The sequence below is a fragment of the Penicillium nucicola genome (genome assembly GCF_028828085.1).
Source record: "Penicillium nucicola strain IBT 29836 chromosome Unknown utg000010l, whole genome shotgun sequence".
Classification (NCBI taxonomy): Eukaryota; Fungi; Ascomycota; class Eurotiomycetes; order Eurotiales; family Aspergillaceae; genus Penicillium; species Penicillium nucicola.
The window spans coordinates 1,003,352-1,020,585 of NW_026643134.1; the positions used below are offsets into that span (position 1 = coordinate 1,003,352).

At 51.0% G+C, this 17,234-nt stretch overlaps 9 protein-coding genes across 9 annotated transcripts; 6 read left to right on the plus strand and 3 right to left on the minus strand.

Annotated features, from left to right (window-relative positions):
* Window positions 1-99: 99 nt before the first annotated feature.
* N7511_008919 (uncharacterized protein) lies at window positions 100-337 on the plus strand (the record flags this gene model as incomplete). Its single annotated transcript, XM_057131296.1, has 2 exons — window positions 100-295; window positions 318-337. 2 exons carry the CDS (start codon window positions 100-102, stop codon window positions 335-337), a joined length of 216 nt encoding a protein of 71 aa, XP_056979284.1.
* A 6-nt stretch (window positions 338-343) lies between these two features.
* On the plus strand, window positions 344-1,603 carry N7511_008920 (3-deoxy-7-phosphoheptulonate synthase; the record flags this gene model as incomplete). The annotated part of the gene is given in 4 exon segments (XM_057131297.1): window positions 344-386; window positions 456-511; window positions 597-963; window positions 975-1,603. The coding sequence occupies 4 exon segments, from the start codon at window positions 344-346 to the stop codon at window positions 1,601-1,603; spliced, it is 1,095 nt and encodes a 364-aa protein (XP_056979285.1).
* Window positions 1,604-2,650: 1,047 nt separating this feature from the next.
* On the minus strand, window positions 2,651-3,560 carry N7511_008921 (cytochrome c oxidase assembly protein COX14; the record flags this gene model as incomplete). Its single annotated transcript, XM_057131298.1, has 2 exons — window positions 2,651-3,123; window positions 3,245-3,560. 2 exons carry the CDS (start codon window positions 3,558-3,560, stop codon window positions 2,651-2,653), a joined length of 789 nt encoding a protein of 262 aa, XP_056979286.1.
* A 365-nt stretch (window positions 3,561-3,925) lies between these two features.
* Window positions 3,926-4,868, plus strand: N7511_008922 (DUF2458 domain-containing protein; the record flags this gene model as incomplete). Its single annotated transcript, XM_057131299.1, has 3 exons — window positions 3,926-4,317; window positions 4,447-4,489; window positions 4,575-4,868. 3 exons carry the CDS (start codon window positions 3,926-3,928, stop codon window positions 4,866-4,868), a joined length of 729 nt encoding a protein of 242 aa, XP_056979287.1.
* A 1,810-nt stretch (window positions 4,869-6,678) lies between these two features.
* Window positions 6,679-8,478, plus strand: N7511_008923 (C2H2 zinc finger protein; the record flags this gene model as incomplete). Its single annotated transcript, XM_057131300.1, has 1 exon — window positions 6,679-8,478. The coding sequence occupies one exon, from the start codon at window positions 6,679-6,681 to the stop codon at window positions 8,476-8,478; it is 1,800 nt and encodes a 599-aa protein (XP_056979288.1).
* Window positions 8,479-9,233: 755 nt separating this feature from the next.
* Window positions 9,234-9,855, plus strand: N7511_008924 (uncharacterized protein; the record flags this gene model as incomplete). The annotated part of the gene is made up of 4 exons (XM_057131301.1): window positions 9,234-9,296; window positions 9,360-9,449; window positions 9,543-9,567; window positions 9,659-9,855. 4 exons carry the CDS (start codon window positions 9,234-9,236, stop codon window positions 9,853-9,855), a joined length of 375 nt encoding a protein of 124 aa, XP_056979289.1.
* A 554-nt stretch (window positions 9,856-10,409) lies between these two features.
* Window positions 10,410-11,580, minus strand: N7511_008925 (SRPBCC family protein; the record flags this gene model as incomplete). Its single annotated transcript, XM_057131302.1, has 2 exons — window positions 10,410-11,002; window positions 11,091-11,580. The coding sequence occupies 2 exons, from the start codon at window positions 11,578-11,580 to the stop codon at window positions 10,410-10,412; spliced, it is 1,083 nt and encodes a 360-aa protein (XP_056979290.1).
* Window positions 11,581-12,396: 816 nt separating this feature from the next.
* Window positions 12,397-13,582, minus strand: N7511_008926 (Stk19 family serine/threonine-protein kinase; the record flags this gene model as incomplete). Its single annotated transcript, XM_057131303.1, has 2 exons — window positions 12,397-12,986; window positions 13,036-13,582. The coding sequence occupies 2 exons, from the start codon at window positions 13,580-13,582 to the stop codon at window positions 12,397-12,399; spliced, it is 1,137 nt and encodes a 378-aa protein (XP_056979291.1).
* A 530-nt stretch (window positions 13,583-14,112) lies between these two features.
* On the plus strand, window positions 14,113-17,040 carry N7511_008927 (putative alpha,alpha-trehalose phosphate synthase subunit TPS3; the record flags this gene model as incomplete). The annotated part of the gene is made up of 3 exons (XM_057131304.1): window positions 14,113-14,135; window positions 14,189-16,908; window positions 16,961-17,040. The coding sequence occupies 3 exons, from the start codon at window positions 14,113-14,115 to the stop codon at window positions 17,038-17,040; spliced, it is 2,823 nt and encodes a 940-aa protein (XP_056979292.1).
* Between the last annotated feature and the right edge of the window lie 194 nt (window positions 17,041-17,234).

Here is a 17,234-nt window from a genome sequence, read left to right on the forward strand (position 1 = left end):
AGGACCATGTACATATTTGTCGGGAGAGAAAAGATGCCAGGCACTATTATTGGCTCAAAGATACAATGTAAAAAACCACTAGAATCACTATAGAGGTCAATGGAGCTGCAGGGGGCTACACAACACTACACAACACTACAAATAGGTCGATCGTCCAACCGGGAATCTTGGCCCACTTTTGCTTCTTATTTTTTGTTTCCTTCTCTTCTCCTCTCCCATCCTCGGCCCCAGTACTTTGTGAGTCACAGTTCTTGCATTGGTGCATTTAAAGACCGTGGATGCTTCCTGTTCAGCGGTACTGATCATTTATACCCCAGAATTGTTAGTCGTCACTTGAAACACAATGCCTCTCATCAACACCACAGAGGTCAACGAGGACACTCGTGGTATGTGGACACTCTCCTGGAACTTGCAATTGTCTGCAATTTCACTGTAATACTGATGCGTTCGGTTAGTCCTCGGATACGACCCATTGCTGTCGCCTCAATTCCTGCAGACTGAGATCCCCGCCGTGAGTCATTTTTTTTCCCGGCACCCCGCTCCCCGCGAAGTGGCCGCACTGTGAAGCGCAACGAACTGACAATTGCGTCAATTAGCCTGCCCGTGCGACCGAGGCTGTCCGCGCTGGTCGTAACCAGGCAGTGGAAATTATTGAGCAACGGGATGACCGTCTCTTGGTCGTCGTGGGACCCTGCTCCATCCACGACCCAGACACAGCCCTCGAGTATGCCCGCCGCTTGAAGGAACTTGCAACCAAGTTGGAGAAGGACATCTTCGTCATCATGCGCGCTTACCTGGAGAAGCCGCGCACAACAGTGGGCTGGAAGGGTCTGATCAACGACCCCGACATCGACGAGACCTTCAACATCAACAAAGGTCTCCGCGTGTCTCGTAAGCTGTACACCGACCTGACCAGCACCGGTCTCCCCATTGCCAGCGAGATGCTGGACACCATCTCCCCCAGTACCTGGCAGACTTGATCTCGCTGGGCGCGATCGGCGCCCGCACAACCGAGTCCCAGCTGCACCGCGAGCTGGCCTCCGGTCTGTCGTTCCCCATCGGATACAAGAACGGCACAGACGGCAACCTGACCGTGGCCGTGGATGCCATCGGCGCCGCCTCGCACCCCCACCGTTTCCTCGGTGTGACCAAGCAGGGTCTGGCCGCCATCACCAAGACCTCGGGCAACGAGCACGGCTTCGTGATCCTGCGTGGCGGCAACAAGGGCACCAACTATGACCGGGCCAGCATCAAGCTCGCCCGCGAGGCTCTCCGCTCCAAGAAGCAGCGCGAGGTCCTCATGGTCGACTGCTCCCACGGCAACTCCAACAAGAACCACCTCAACCAGCCCGTCGTGGCCAAGGAGGTCTCTGACCAGCTTCGCGAGGGCGAGACCGCTATCATCGGTGTCATGATCGAGTCCAACATCTACGAGGGTAACCAGAAGGTTCCCCCCGAGGGACCTTCCGGTCTCCACCGCGGTGTCAGCATCACCGATGCTTGCATCAACTGGGAGATGACCGTCGATGTTCTGGAGGATCTGGCCGATGGTGTGCGTGCCCGTCGTGCCGCCCGTAAAGCCGGTGCCAACGGCTCGCAATAAGCAAGTCGTCTCATGTCGTTTTCTTCCCCTGGACTAATTGCTTGTCTGGGGCTCCACCACGGTCCGTCGCTGCATTTCGTTGCATTGATGAGGCGGATCTGGCAAAAAAAAAATGTATGCCTCCGTTCGGTGCCTGTTGTTTTTCCCGGGATTTCAGCGGTTTCCTTTGTAATTTTCTTCTCCTGCCATGTGCTGTGATCATGTGTGAACGAGTCTTTGGTGCCCAGTCAAAATATGAGGGTTTTTGTTTCTGTGAACTTTTTTTTCCACCTTCATTAGTAGATGCATAAGGTCGACTGGCATAAGCCACTGTAAGATAGATAGGAAAAAGAATGAGTGATCAGAGGAAAAGAAAAATAACAGTTGAACGTCCAGGGCCGACAATATAAGAACGGGTTTTTCCCAGCTCCACTATGTGCATGGGCCAGGGGAAAGCGCTCTTCCGGCGCTTGGGGGGGGGTTTCCATTTGTGGGATTAGGGCGAATCTGAGTCAAAACGGAGTAATTTAGAGTATTGTATTATGTTATATAGTTCTTGGTGATTTCTGTAGCCTGTCTTGCCTTTACGGAGTCCATATACGGACAGTGGTTAGTTATACTGTATAGAAAGTTACTGACTTCGTGGATTGAATCTGGAGAGTAGAAATGAAAACGGATGGGAGCAGATCTATGTACTGTACACGATATACATTGAGGCCCGCCCATGCACTTCTTTCGAAGTATTAGGGAGGGTCATACTGACTAGGAACACAATCCAGAAGAGAAGCTGGGAAAGAAAATCAAACGCCGTAAACCCCCTGGGAAAGATGGAAGCAGGTCGCGAAGGTTGCGACTTGCCATGCAATAGAAAAGATTGTTGCGAATGGCGAGGAGTGAGGATAAGAGAAGGACAAGAACAGATGAATAGGGTGTGACAGTATGTGTTTGGCCGTTGATCGTGAGGTCAGATCAGATCAGCATCCGAGGACGGGCCATAGCTATCCACCCATCCAGTCTGCCCTCCCTCCCTTTCATATCGGTTGCTATAAGGCTGATGGTTACTCCCATCTACCGCCCTGTCAACCAGCTGATCCAGCCCTTTGTCTTGGCCTTCGCGGCTTCCTCCGCGTTCTCGGCCATCACATCCAACTGTCCGGGCAAGGGCACGCCAGTCTTCGCGGCGGCGGCATCAATAGCCTGCTTGGCCTGAACCGCCTCTGTGACACTGCTCTGAGACTGCTCAATTGATGCAGCGGCGGGAACAGCGCCGGAATCCTCCATGTTCAGCTTCTCGAAGAGGAAACGCTTAGCCTTGGCCCAGGGCTTCTGTGCCTTCTCCTCCGCTCGTTTCTGCTTCACAATCTCGCCAATGCTCTCCTTCTTCACAAGTTCCTGCTGCTCCTCGGTTGCGCTGCCGTTGGCGACGGCGAGTTGGGCCTGGTTGAGAGTCTCCAGTTCGCGCTCGATCCAGAGGGTGCGTTGACGACGGTTATACATTGTAAGTGAGATCATAGAGTAGACTGTAAGGACACCGCAGACACCTGTTCGAATCAATATCATCAGTATAAGGTCGGGGATCAATCGATGTTGTTGGTTGTCATCTCGGGTATGGCCTGATGCATTCGAGGCTTCAACGGAACAACTTCACAACAAGAAACATACCAGAAGCGACAATCAATGAGTAGACCATTCCCTTGTGAGCCTTGTTGGCAAATCTCCGGCCAGACTCAATCCACTGATCCGCACCAGTTCCGAGAGCCTGAGCCCTCTTCGCAGCCCGTGCCTGCGTGCGGAGTCGGTTCACCTTCTGCTTGGGTGTCTCCGGTTTTCCATCGGGGCCGAGATGTTGTGGTGATGGTGACTTGGAGTTAGCCTTGTTGTTCTCGCCGATATTCGCGGCCTGGAAACCGCCAGTCTTGGAGTTGGCGTAGGGCCCTGTGGCTGTGAACCGCGTTGCGTCGGCGGCGGATCGGGACATCGTTGCGCGTTTCCCGGGTTCGGTGGGAGGCCTGTTGATTGGAATGGAATCCAAAATCGTGCCTCTGACAACTTGGCCAGATGCAATTGATGGGTTTGTGGGGGTGGGCGTCTGGACGTTGGCGAAAACCGGGGATTTGCAGGTTGAAGGTAAATTTTCAGCACGGGAGATGCGCCAAGACATTCAACAGCCTTATCGACCTCCTTGGAGTTGTTTGGTTGTTCTCGACAAATCTTCGATATATTAGAGAAGACACGGATTGTTTACTTGCTGCTTGCTTTCCGCAGGTTTCTTCTCACCTTTAAATACTTTTACTCTGGGCCCTCTTCTCATCTTCAACCCTTGCCCAAGTGGCACCATACAATATGGCGGAGAATCTATACAATCCCGCCGACCTCAACTCGGTCCTCCGGACTCTGTCTAATCTAGCTCCTCAAGGCAGCTCTCAGGCTACATCACAGCCTCCTCACTCATCTAGCCCTGCTCCATTGCACCGCCCAGAACAGCCACGCCAGCCGCAACCTCGGCCTCCGCGGCCTTCCAATGGCCTTGCTGATCCGTCCAATATCACCACTTGGCCTGCTGCACTGCGACATGTCATGCGTACTGTGGGCCACAATGAAGAACTTCAACACCGCATCCGCGGAATGATTCGAAGCCAACATCACCATGAGCGCCAATGGTTCAGTGCTCGTGAGGCATTGATCAAACAGCAGCGAGGGCGCCCCGAGAAACAGAAAGAGCTAGATGCAGTTCTGTGAGTAACTTCCCTTCTCAATCTCTGGTCACTTCTCTGTCAGTCTTGGTCTGTTTTCATCATGTCTTACTTCTCTGCTGTCTGCTGTTTCTAACCATTTATGTCGGCTTGATTATTAATATGGAACAGTCGATCAATCGGTGCCCCAGTGGACACAAAAGAAGCAGCTACGGTACGTTTTACTTTCCCCTCTACTCGGCTTTTTCTCTCGTCATTTCTGTGCCATTCCATCCTTCGGGTGTTAATTAATAGATCAGGCCGAGCAAGACTTTGCTATTGAAATAGCAGCCTATGATGCCAAGGTCCACAGGGCTGCTTCCCAGATGAGCAATGCCCTTACGTCCGAACTGCGTGGTTTCGGAATACCTTTCTTCAAGATCCATCCGAATCTGATCCAGGACTCTTCGACTGAAGCAGGGACCTCTAACTCGGGTTCTACCAAAACCCAGGAATCAGATATCACGGGAGCTACGTCGCAGATCACGAAGTCCGAGCTTGAAGCGCTGCAACAGCGCATGTTAGATCTGCTGGAAGATCTGTGTAAGGAGTGATATCATCTCCTTGATTTCAGGCACGACAATTCATAAATTGTTTTCGACGCTCTGGTGTGCTTGCCCACGTCGATTTTCATAAGAGAAATTCTACCTGATGATCAGATACAGATTTCTCTTTCCTAGAAACACAGACCAATGCCCTTGAAACGAATCACGAAACTGGAAGAACCATTCATTGTATCGAAGCCCCCAGTGTTGAAAGATACCCATGCAATGATGCATACTTTATAGTCAAGTCATACCTGAATTTATCTAATAACCATTCAAGACTCGGATAACCTAATGTTGGATCATTGACTCCCGATGCTAAGATAGGCAGATGGAATGAACGGAGGATCATTCCGTTGTCGATGTGAACGGAGCATTTTGTCTTCTGGTAGACAAACCAACTCTGCAGTATAGTCCAATTCTGTGCTATCAAGTTCTAGCGTTTGTATACAGCCGACATATGTAAGACAAAAGGCCCTGCTGCTGGGTTCGTTCAAATTAAATTGAGCCACTCAAGAGAATTAAGATAAAGTTTCATGAAGAAATGGATGGATACAACCCCCGGGGCCCCGTCGTGAAGAGAATAGGCCCAAGCGCTGTGTATATATAGCCCCTAGGTGGCTGAAGGGCAAGAAAAGAGAGAATGGGTACATCTGCAAGCCCACTACCAGGGGCTAATCAGGGTACCAATCAAGCATCCGCATACTACTACTGTACTAGTAGATGGTACGCAGCATGGTAGGCAGTACTGTACAGTGGGTGATACATGGCATGCATACAGTAATCGTGGCTCAACAATATTGGCCAGGCAAGGAGGCGGAAATGAGAGCCGTCGACTGTAAGCTGAGCCATTCTGGTTGAACCAGTCAGATCTTCCCTATTTTTGGAGTGGAGGTGACAGAAAAGGAACCACTGGACACGGCGTGGCCCACCCTGGGTCGATCGCCCGTCAAGTGTACCTGAAACATGGCGCAGTCGAGAGGTTTCTGTATAACTTACTAGGCTGTATGTCTTCCATGTTCATGCGATGTGAGTACTGTATACTGTACTGTACTGTAGAGATATTCTGCACCGTTCTATCCCAGCAGGTGCCCCCTTGTCCCCACCTGATCTACTATTTACTGATCTACTGATTGATTGTACTCCTGCTCACTGTACTGGAGCCTATTCACAAGTGACATCACCTGAAGCTTCGGACATGTGGACATGTGGCAATGAAGAACCCCCAATACCGGTTTGGGCAATGACCTCATATTCCTTGTTTGGGCCTTTGTAGAATAGACAATCATGCAGACATAGAAAAGCGAGAAATGGCAGATGGGCCAGCAGAGAACAGAGACGAGGAAGAGGGAAAAGAAGAAGAAAAGTGTCAGCCGCACCTCGTGCCAGCCCCACAGCCACAGCGTTAGTCTACACAGCCTCAATCAGAAGTACCTGGTACTTGCCAATAGGTGGCAGTCACTGCCAAAAAGAAAGTCTCTGCTACTTGGATTCCTCAGGGTTCATTTTTCCCAGAGCCTCGACTTCCTCCTCTCTGGCCCAGTTCCCTCTGATCCTCTGGTTAGACAATCATTTCCCTCTTCCCCTTTCCTCTTCTCCTTTTGGCTTTTCCCATTCTATCCCTGTGATCTTTCCAAGTCCTGTGGATCTTCACTGTGAAGCTGAAACCACTCGTCAGCTTGCGCCACACTGAGAGACGCCCCACACGCCCTAGTCCTTCGTTGCCTTCCCCCCCCCCCAACCTCTGCTTTTACATCCTCAAATCCCCGATCTGGATGAACGTGAGTACCTCTGATCTTTTCTGCTCGACCTTCTTAACATGACTTTGGAAGTAGTTGCCCTAGCTCGTCCACCCTTCGAGGGCGCAAAACATTATTTCTCCATGGCGACGTTGATGTCGAATACCGAGCCTGTCGCCGTCTCCAATCTATCTGGAAACACCATCGCTAGAACTGAACCTCTTTCTTTATTCAAACCTCAAAAAACCGACAGTCTGAGCTCCATTGCCAGCGCTGGTCTTCACGTGTCGCGATCGAGAGACCAACTACCGCCAATGACAAGCCCATCAGCAGGACCGGCGGATCGGCCGGAGCATGACGAGGAAGCTGAACGGAACAGCTCACAAGTGGCGCGGGAGGCCTTGGGCGCCAGTGAAAAGTCGCCAGGCGCTCCAATTCACGAGTCCGCCGTTCATGCATCCCCAGAACAGATGCACGTCGACTCACACGCGACCGAATCACCATCTGACCCATACGGATCGAATGATCACCACCACAATTCTCTGATGCAATCCTCAACTGTCGCCAGCCCGGGTCCCATTGAAGAATCGACCTCGCAGGACGGAGATCGACGCCCGCGCGATGACACCGAGATCGACCACGATGGCAAAGCATTCTCTTATCCGATGCCTACAGGTAACATCAACGACCCGCGACGGGGATTGAGTCTGCCTAATGCTGGTTACAATCGCGGTAGTCCCCGCTCACCATCTGCGAAGAAACACCGCTGTCCGTATTGCTCGACAGAATTTACCCGGCAACATAATCTCAAGAGCCATTTGCTCACGCACAGTCAAGAAAAGCCATTCGTGTGTCAAACCTGCCAATCGCGATTCCGCAGATTACACGACTTGAAGCGCCATACCAAACTGCACACGGGCGAGCGACCCCACATCTGTCCCAAATGCGGGCGTCGGTTTGCTCGAGGCGACGCGCTGGCTCGACACAACAAAGGCCAGGGAGGATGCGCAGGCCGGCGCGCGAGTATGGGCAGTTTTGCAGATGATGAATACGGAGATGGCGGTGCTGGTCCGGATGATATGGACGGGCTGATGTATACAGCGGAGCCAGAGCGCATGGACGAGGAAGACGAGCGACGTCTGATGCCGAGTATTCGGAAGCACGAGGCAGAGAACGTAGCTCGATCTGATTCACTCCAGTCTCGTCAGTCGAACACATACCCGCCCATCGCAGCGAGCCGCCCCAGCCATCTCTTCCCACCCCCACCTAATCACGGTGGCTCAGGCGCGTCAACATCAACCTCGCAGGTTTCAAACATGACTTTCCCACCCGCAGGTCATTCTTCTAGCTCGACTATGTTCACTCCCAACAATATTAGTGACAGCCCCAAGCCACTGTCCCCGGGTGCGTTGTCATCGCAGCATGATCCTGCACCGCCACACCGCGCGCACTCGCCCAGTATGGGACAGTCCCTGCCACACCCGCAGTCTTCTTTTGGAAGAGGAAGCCAATCATCGAACCACGCGCCTTCACTTGGTCTACCATTACCCCAGCCTGGGGTGCCCCAGCTTCCCCCGCCGCCTGGCATGACCTCCCCCGATGCTAGATATGGCTTGCAAGCAGCAGCCAAGCACACACCCTCGCACAGCCACTCCAGTACCCACAGCATAACCGCGCTCAAGGGACCCGAGGGGCTTGAAGTCAATTCAACTGAGGCCACCCAGGTTGATAAACTCTGGTCGTACGTCCGAGGAATGCATGAAGAACTAAACGCCCTGCGTACTGAAGTTTCGACTCTGCGAGCACACATCGCCTCGTCCAACTTATCGGCACCTCCAGCCCCGATGGAAGTCAACCTGAACAACACCGGGCCGCGATAATTTGTCTACATGTGACTTTAATGTGTACGATATGGCCAGTCACCAGCGTGGTCTCTAGCCGCTATTTACTCTCCCTTTCTCTCCACTTTGTCGATATGTTCCACCCACCCAGGGGTGAACCTGATGCCTTCATGATCACCAAACCGACAGTTCCGGCTATGGGGTTATACATTCCCTTCTCCATTTTCTTTCCCCTATCATCTATCCCTTTTATATATTGGAGTCCACTCTGGAAGTCCTGCCGTTCTAGCCTACCTTTTTTTATACTCATTGGAGAGAGCCACGCAGTCTCCCCTTTCTTTTCTTTTCATCTTTTGATTTACCCCCGGAGTTCGGCGTGCCAAAATGGGCTGACTTCTCGATGGAATGGAGAATACTTTCCATTGGACCACCAAGAACCAGGACACCTTGTGTCTTGCGCGACTCTCTCCAAAATGGAGTTAAGTGGTTGCATTGAAATACTGTGCATGGATTACGCTGTGTTTGGAGTCTTATCTTTGCGCCATTTCCTAAGTAGTGATAATATATACCCTATATCCAAGACCAGTTACTAGTAATATTCCTCATGTCTTCTCAGAATGTCTTCAAGCTGCAAATTATGGTGGACCTCGGACATCTCCACCTCCACACGGCCCAAAATTCAGCCGAGGCAAGCCTTAATTAAGCTCTCCGCTTGTCCTACTACCACATTCCTCCATCCTATATTCCGGTATACCATATACCATATACCACATACCCCATACAGTCTCTTCACAATGGCCCCCTCCCTGCTCCAAGCATCCGCCGCATCCTTCGTTTTCCTTGCTCTCGGACATACGGTACTAACCCATCCAACCCCCTATCACTCACTCGCAGCAGCGTAATACTAACCCTATCACCAGATCAACGGCAAACAATGGACATCCGACCCCCGATTCAAGGCTATCGCAGGAACGAAGCCATGGGCTAGTGGAACCGTAGGATGGTATCAAGTGCGTTCATCTTCTAATGTTATAACGACGTCATCCGCGACAACTTATCCACTTCTGATAACGTGAAGTGAATCCACGCACTAACTTATACAGGGGAGTGCATTCTTCTTAGTAACTGGTACGTTCCATCCATCTCCTTTCTTATTTGAACCTCGTTGAATATAGATTGAACTCATCTCAAATCAAATTCCTGATCTGTCTTTGTTCAGGTTTGCTGCATTACCAATGGTCTCGCGACCCTACGGCCCTCCAAGACCCGATTAACAAGGCCATTGCTGGTATCGTTAATGTCTTGCTTTGGTCTAGCTCGGCTTGGTATGTTAAACATGGTATTAAGGATAATGCCTGGGCTGTGGGCTTGTCGGCTGTGTTGCAGGCTTGGGGGGTTGTTCAGGCTATTCTGTGATTGAATTGCGTGGGAACTTGTCTTGGACGTGATGATTCTGTTATGGAGGTCGGATCGCTTACGCTTACATCTTTTTGAACGTCGTGTTCACTAGATAGCATTTGTGATGATGAGACTCTCGGAATGGTAACAATAGCCTAGGCTGCCTAGTCAACAGACTGGATAATCGACGATATTTCAGATATTCGGCCGTGGGAACTGGTCGTCCTCACGAGTCACGTAAATGTCTCGACGAATCACGTAGCCAACTGGAGGGATCCCGGCCCATGTTGTCCCGAGCACGCTGGACGGTATATATGCGTATTTATTCTACGCTGAGGTCATTCTGACAGTGAGCTTCTCATGATTTTGGGCAATCGACTTGCACAGCCCTTACGATGCAGGAAATCAATGATAATGATTAAATTGGTATCGGCCTATCTGCCTGATACAAAGAATTCGGGGCTCATCCCCTGCATCGCCAAACCTGGCCGCATTCGCATGTTGATTCACAGTTAAGAATATGGTTTCGTCATGGTACAAAGCTTTCCGGGAGTATCATCTCAATCGGCACGCTAGGCCTCACCCTCCTCACGTCGGGAGACCAGCCGGCCTCGACGCTGGGCAACCCATCCGATGAACAGCCCAACATCGGCAACAACGGCCTTGGGCACGCCGCCGAGGATCCAGCTACGCTGCACCCAGCCAGGAATATCGCCCGCCGCATCCGAGGTTGTAGCCATCGTCCACTTAACGCGTCGGTCGGTCGAAACAGGAGCAGAGGTCGAAATCGAAGATAGAGTCTTCGTCTGACCAATATTATCACCTGCAGTAGAGGCCGAAGTAGACACGACAGAGCCAGATCGGTCACGAGGCAAAACGAGCAGCTCGACGCGCTCCACACTGGCGTAGTTGCCGAAAATCACGCCATGCGGGACGTTGCAATCGATCTTGGCGTAAAGAGTGATGAACTTATCACTGGGGAAATTATCGTTGAATTTCTGGTAGGGAACCTGAACGGTAACAAAGCCTTCAGTGGCCTGGCGTGTCTCTGGGTTCTGAGGGTCGCGCGCAGCGAGGCTCATAGTAGCTGCTGAGATGGTGAGCGACACGAATGCACGAGGCTGGATCAAGCCATCCGGCTTAAAGTGGTGAACAATCAGATTCACTAGTGCGAGCTGTGCAATTAGTTTCTGCCTGGATGTGTCAAGTCGAAGAGAGGAAGTGTAACACGAATCCGAACTTCATGCACTTACACTTAGCGTCAAAGTGGCTGTAGCGCGTGTCGCCAATCTCAAAGGGTTGGCCGAGATGCTCTTCCTCGCCATTGGTCCAGTCGAAGAGATTCACGACGCGAGTCACCGTAGGAGTATACTCCTGCTCATTGCGCGCATGGTCATGGTGCAAGCCATTCTGGAATTCCTGCCAGGTAGCGGAACCATTTCCGCAGTTGGAGTCAACATGTTCGCTCTCGCGGCAGACCCAGTACTCCTTCTGCGCGTTGGGCTCGCTGCGCAATGGAGTTCTCCAGCCCTGGCTCAGCTGGACCTTTGCATCAGAAGGAAAAGACTTGCGAAGTTTGGTTTCAGCCTTGAGCTCGGAGGGGAGACTGGCCAGGATCTCATGTGCCTCTTGAAGAACGTCACGGATTTGCTCCTGGATGGACGACACTGGGCGACATGGCACCAGATCGGGATGCCTAGGGAGACTAATGAGTGAATGAGGAGAAAGCTGAACCAGAGGCATGATTGGAAAGGATGAAGTTGGAGATGAGGTGGGGCGAAGGTGAGTGATGCAATGCTTGTATTTTATTTCGTCCGGGGCAAATCGCACGCGTTCAGACGCGTCTATTTCGAGGGCGCGTGTCTGTGGATGTTTGAAGGCAGGAATGATCTCAGGCCATCAGACAATTCCTAGAAGGGAAGGAGCCCTAAGAAGGAGCCTAGGTGAGCACCTTCACCCTGCACTATGAGTGATTACCAATCAAGATATTCAACACCACGGAGCACGAGGCTTTCTAGCCTTCAACGTTATAGTAGGACTGTATATCTTCATATGTCTAGTATCACACCTATTGTAGTGCATTGAACATATCTCCCTGTCTCCGTACCAGAACCCCCCAGCTTGGGTTGTAACGAATGGGATTTGACAGGACTTCTTATAATACTCTCACCATAATGCTTTGTGAGCTGGCAACCAATGTAGTCTTCATACTAGTCAGTGAAAGTTCATGTCGCCAATTCCCTCTTGTTTCTGACCTGGGTTGAGTTTGTGGTTGATTCTTGAATGCCTTGGAGGGGGCTATACCTCGACCTCCACAACGGCCAACTTGCATTCTCACACCTTCCCAGGCTTCAGTGGTGTCACTCCAAGCCGGTTCAATTTGCTTCAATATGAGCTTTGTTATTACTTCATAAGGTGGGATCCCGTTGGTTACCTGTGAAATCATGACTGCGTTCTCAACCGATTCATGTGAGGTCCAAAGTTTAAATAATGGGACCCATCTGGAAATGCCCATGGTAGATTACTGGCTCAATGGGTATCTTTAGTGGCTTCTCAATACTATAAACAGCGGATTCCAGGTCCTACACTGCCCGTCTCAAATAGCTCTACTAGCCCAGCACCGAGAGCTTCCTCTAAAGCCCATCGGAAGTGCATGCCATATAACTCCTTCCACTTCTTCGTCTTACCCGGCAGAATTCCAGCAAACTCACCACGAGCCCGCTTGGCAAGATGGAAGCTCTTTTCGGTTTCAACAGCTCCATCCCACCGGTCTTTCAGCAGACCCAGAGGAGCTTCCCCAGAAGCAGACCGCCGAAGCAAAGCGAGTAGGTGTGCGCGGCTCGACCCGAGTAAGCGAAGATAAGTGCCAGTATTAGGAAGAGATAGAAAAAGAGTTGCAGCACGCGCCTGTGCATCGGACTGGACAGGGCGCTCGGTCTTGTACTGAGTGGATTCTTTGCGACTTGCTGACGAAGCAGCTGAAGTTGGCAAATTGGGAAGAGAGGCAATACTCAGCGACCCCTGGGTGAATGAGGACGATGAAACAATGAAGCCAGCACGAAGCAAAGCCCTATATTCATCAGGTGTAAAGACCCCCTGCGAAATCGCTGAGGCGGTTCCCATGCGTTTAAGAATATCAAGGAATTTATCTGAAATCAGATTAATATGTGTTGTTCAGATTATTAGAATACAACTAACCTTTGATTGGGGCATCCAATAAAGGACTTCCCTGTACCAGCTTCTCCCAGTCCTCTGCTAACACCAGACAATCACCCAGTCCGGCTGCATCATTGCCACGACCGGGAATAATGAGTCGCCGAACTTGGCCTGACTGGACTAGTTCAACGATCTCTCTCTCCACTTGTGTTGGCGCATCCAGCAGAGTATGAACGTGGGCGACCGAGGCAAGCGGTGGTAATGATCGGCGCAAATTGAGTACCTCTGCAATCCGAGTACTATTCATGCCAGCTCGCTGTGGGAGCTCTTCGAATATACCATCGCGGATATATTGAATACCCTGTCGTACATTCTGCACCGGTGCAGTTTGTGAAATGTAATGCGACCCACCTAAGTCTGGAAGCGGATCATCCAAACTCAGATCGGCAGTTGACTTCAAGCTACTAGCTCCCCCGGATGAAGGTTTGCGGCGCGCATGAGCGGCAAAAGGCGAGGCACGAGGCCGAGGTGCAGAGGACTTTCGTTTCTTAACACCAGATACTGGAGCAGATGTGAGGCGTAAGGTCATGGCCGGGATGAACGAGGCAATTGGGGACTGATGGAAAGATATTACCTCATGTCAGGTGACTGTGTATGAGTTTCCGCCAATCACGGCCCAGCGGACATACTTCTGTACTGGTAATACCGTACGGGAATACCCGGCCCCGTATAAAGTGGGGGGAACTTGGTACGAGGCTGTAATCTGCAGTCATACTCCCATCGCTGAGGTGTTGAGATCTTCCTTGCTTCTGCAACTATTCCATAGAGTCCACTTCTCTCGTCGTTTTCTTGATATCAAATGTTCTGCCGTCTTGTGTGTGTGCTGTAAGGTAAGGGGAAACTTGCTTCTTCAGCCCACGCTATTCACATGACGTAGCCATGAGAAAACACATCGTGTAACTCTTTTTCACTCACTCTCTCGCTCGATTCCTCAATTGCTACACTCCTAAGCGGCCATTCGTTCTTTGCATTGCATTTGATTTCTCTATTCTTATCCAGAACCTTGCTCTTTGGTGTTCTAATCCCCGACCCTTCTCTCTGGGCTCGAGTCAAATCACCATGACCGTCTTCATTGCGTCTCTGTATGTGTCCCACCGCTAGTTCGCGACGTATGACTGACCTATCCATATTTTAGCTTCCTACCCTACACGGTGAACTTCCATGTCAATAATGGACGCCACCGATCACCCCCAATCGGCCCTCCATCCGCCAACCCCGCCATTGATGGAATCTCTCCCGTCCCTACTAATACCAATACCAATACCGCCGCGAGCTTGTTCGAAAAGAATGACCCCATAAAAAAGCCCGGGTTGACTCCTGGTGCCACCACGGATTATGAGCGCATCTTTGCTTCCAGCGTGGCTCAGGCGGAGGTAGCCAAGAGCGGGTATCCGTTTCCTGCGCCTGCTGAGTCTGAACCCCAGCTTCTGACAGAGAGCGAGGGGCATTCACCCGCATGGGGATCAACTACCTCCCTCATGCAGCCAAAGGCGAAGCCACTGGTGTCACCTTCGCCTTCTATCCTTAAACATCAAGATCCCCCTGTCGCCAAGGAACCTGTCTCGTCGCGCGCTCCAAATGCCCAGCCTACCCCTCCATCCGGACAGAGATGGACTCAGTTTGCGAACCGCAAAGTGTCATTTTCCAAGGCCGAATGGACAATCGAAACTGCTGAGCAGGGAAACGGTGGATTGCGAAATGCCGTACGTTCTGCAACAGATGCTGGATTTTTGGATCAGATGATGTGGGTAGGCACCCTGGGAATGCCAATCGATGCTTTGGCAAAGTACACTTGGAAGGATATTGTGGAAAAATTGGAGAATGAATATGGGTCCTTGACGGTTGGTGTGAGTGACGGTGACTTTGACGGCCACTACACACATTTCTGCAAAACTATTCTCTGGCCAGTGTTCCACTATCAGATTCCGGATAACCCAAAAAGCAAGGCTTATGAAGATCATTCTTGGATCTATTACGTCAAGCTCAACCAGGCGTTTGCGGATCGCATTGCGAAAGACTGGAAGCGCGGCGATTCAATCTGGGTTCAGGATTATCACTTACTACTCGTTCCAGCTATGCTTCGCAAGTTGTTGCCAGATGCACAGATCGGCTTCTTCTTGCACATTGCTTTCCCATCCTCAGAAGTTTTCAAGTGCTTGGCACCTCGCAAAGAACTTCTCGAGGGTATCCTGGGTGCCAACCTCATTGGTTTCCAGACGGATGAGTATTGCCGACACTTTTTGCAAACTTGCAGTCGAATCCTTTGCGTGGAAGCTACACCTGAAGGTATCCAGCTAGAAGACCGGTTTGTCAACGTGGGTACATTCCCTATTGGTATTGATCCAACCTCTTGGGACAAGCGTCGTCAAGCAACAGATGTTGAGCACTGGGTTGATGCAATCTCGGAACGCTATCAAGGAAAGCGTCTCATCGTTTCGCGTGATAAGATTGATTCTGTTCGAGGCATTCGCCAAAAGCTTCTCAGTTACGAACTTTTCCTGAATACATACCCGGAATGGGCAGATAAAGTTGTCTTGGTTCAAGTCGCAACTAGCACCACGGATCAACCTGACTTGGAGGCAACTCTCTCTGATATTGCCATGCGAATCAACTCCATGCACTCGACTCTCGCCCACCAACCCCTCGTTTTCCTCAAACAAGACCTGGCCTTCCCGCAATATCTTGCGTTGATCAGCGTGGCAGATGCTTTGATGATTACTAGTCTACGCGAGGGTATGAATTTGACCAGTCACGAATTTGTCTATTGCCAGGACGGTCGGTATGGCAACAAAGCGTATGGATCATTGATCCTTAGCGAGTTCACTGGAAGTGCATCTGTCTTTGGAAACCATGCTCTTTTGGTCAACCCTTGGGATTACCGCCAATGCTCTGAAGCAATTTACACAGCCTTGACTCGTGATGAACAAGAACGGAAGAAGGTCTGGGAGGGAATGTTCAGTGCAGTCTTGCAAAACTCCACTGCCAACTGGGTCAAGTCGTTCAATGAAACTCTTGCACGGGTCTGGCACGAGCAGTCGTCTCGGGAGATTATGGCTGTCCCTCGGCTATCTGTATCTCGACTTGCCGAACAGTATCGACAGTCGAAACGACGACTCATGGTCGTTGACTACGAAGGAACACTAGCTTCATGGGGATCCCCAGGGAGCATTATTCTGACCACGCCGCAGCGCGCCATCACCACTCTGACCGATTTGACCGAAGACCCTGCGAATGTGGTATACGTCATGAGTTCCCGCATGCCCGAAGAAATGGAACGTCTATTCCGACAGGTCAACAACCTGGGCCTCATCGCCGAGAATGGATGCTTTTTACGCGAGCCACAAGCTGATGTGTGGACGCATCTTGCAGACAAGGTGCACGTCAAAGCATGGAAGGAATCAGTATCCAACATTCTAGCTTACTTCCAGGCTCGTGTGGAAGGCAGCTGGATCGAAGAGCGCCACTGCTCTCTTGTCTTCCATCATGGATCCGCAGAAGACCGCCACATTGCTGCTCGCCTTGCTGCTGAGTGTGCAGGAAATATCAATGATGCATGTGCTAACCAAGGCGTGCATGCCATTTCCGTTGAGGGTGCTTTGATTGTGGAAACCACACATACCAACAAGGCATCTGCGGCAGCGTTAGTCTGGAAGTGGTTCCTTGAACACGATGAGAAAACCAAGCAAGCCGCAAAACCTGACTTCCTGCTGGTCATCGGTGACAACCGTGAGGACGAGCCTGTTTTCCGATGGGCCAACAAACTGCAGCGATCCAAGGCTGTCGAGTACGCTATGACAATTACATTGGGCTCGCGTAGCACTGAGGCAAAGGCGACTCTGACTCAAGGTGTGACTGGTAAGTTGTCACCTACATCTTCTGGTGTTATGATCTTTCTAACGATTCTTAGGTGTTCTTTCTTGTCTACAGCAATTGGCTGCCCCAGGCCCGGCAGATGGAACATCACTGCCCCTACGTCAAGTTACTTGATGACTCGCGCTGATCTTGAGGATGCTAAGACGCGAAGATGAATAAATGAAGATATCCAAAAGGACCGGAGTTTTGATTTTGTCTTTTGGAACCGTATATGCTGGCATCCCTCTTCGTTCGATACATTTCCTTTTATTTTTCCTTTTTTTTTTTTTTCTATCAATAACATGGTTCATAATTCAAGTTCAGGCTTT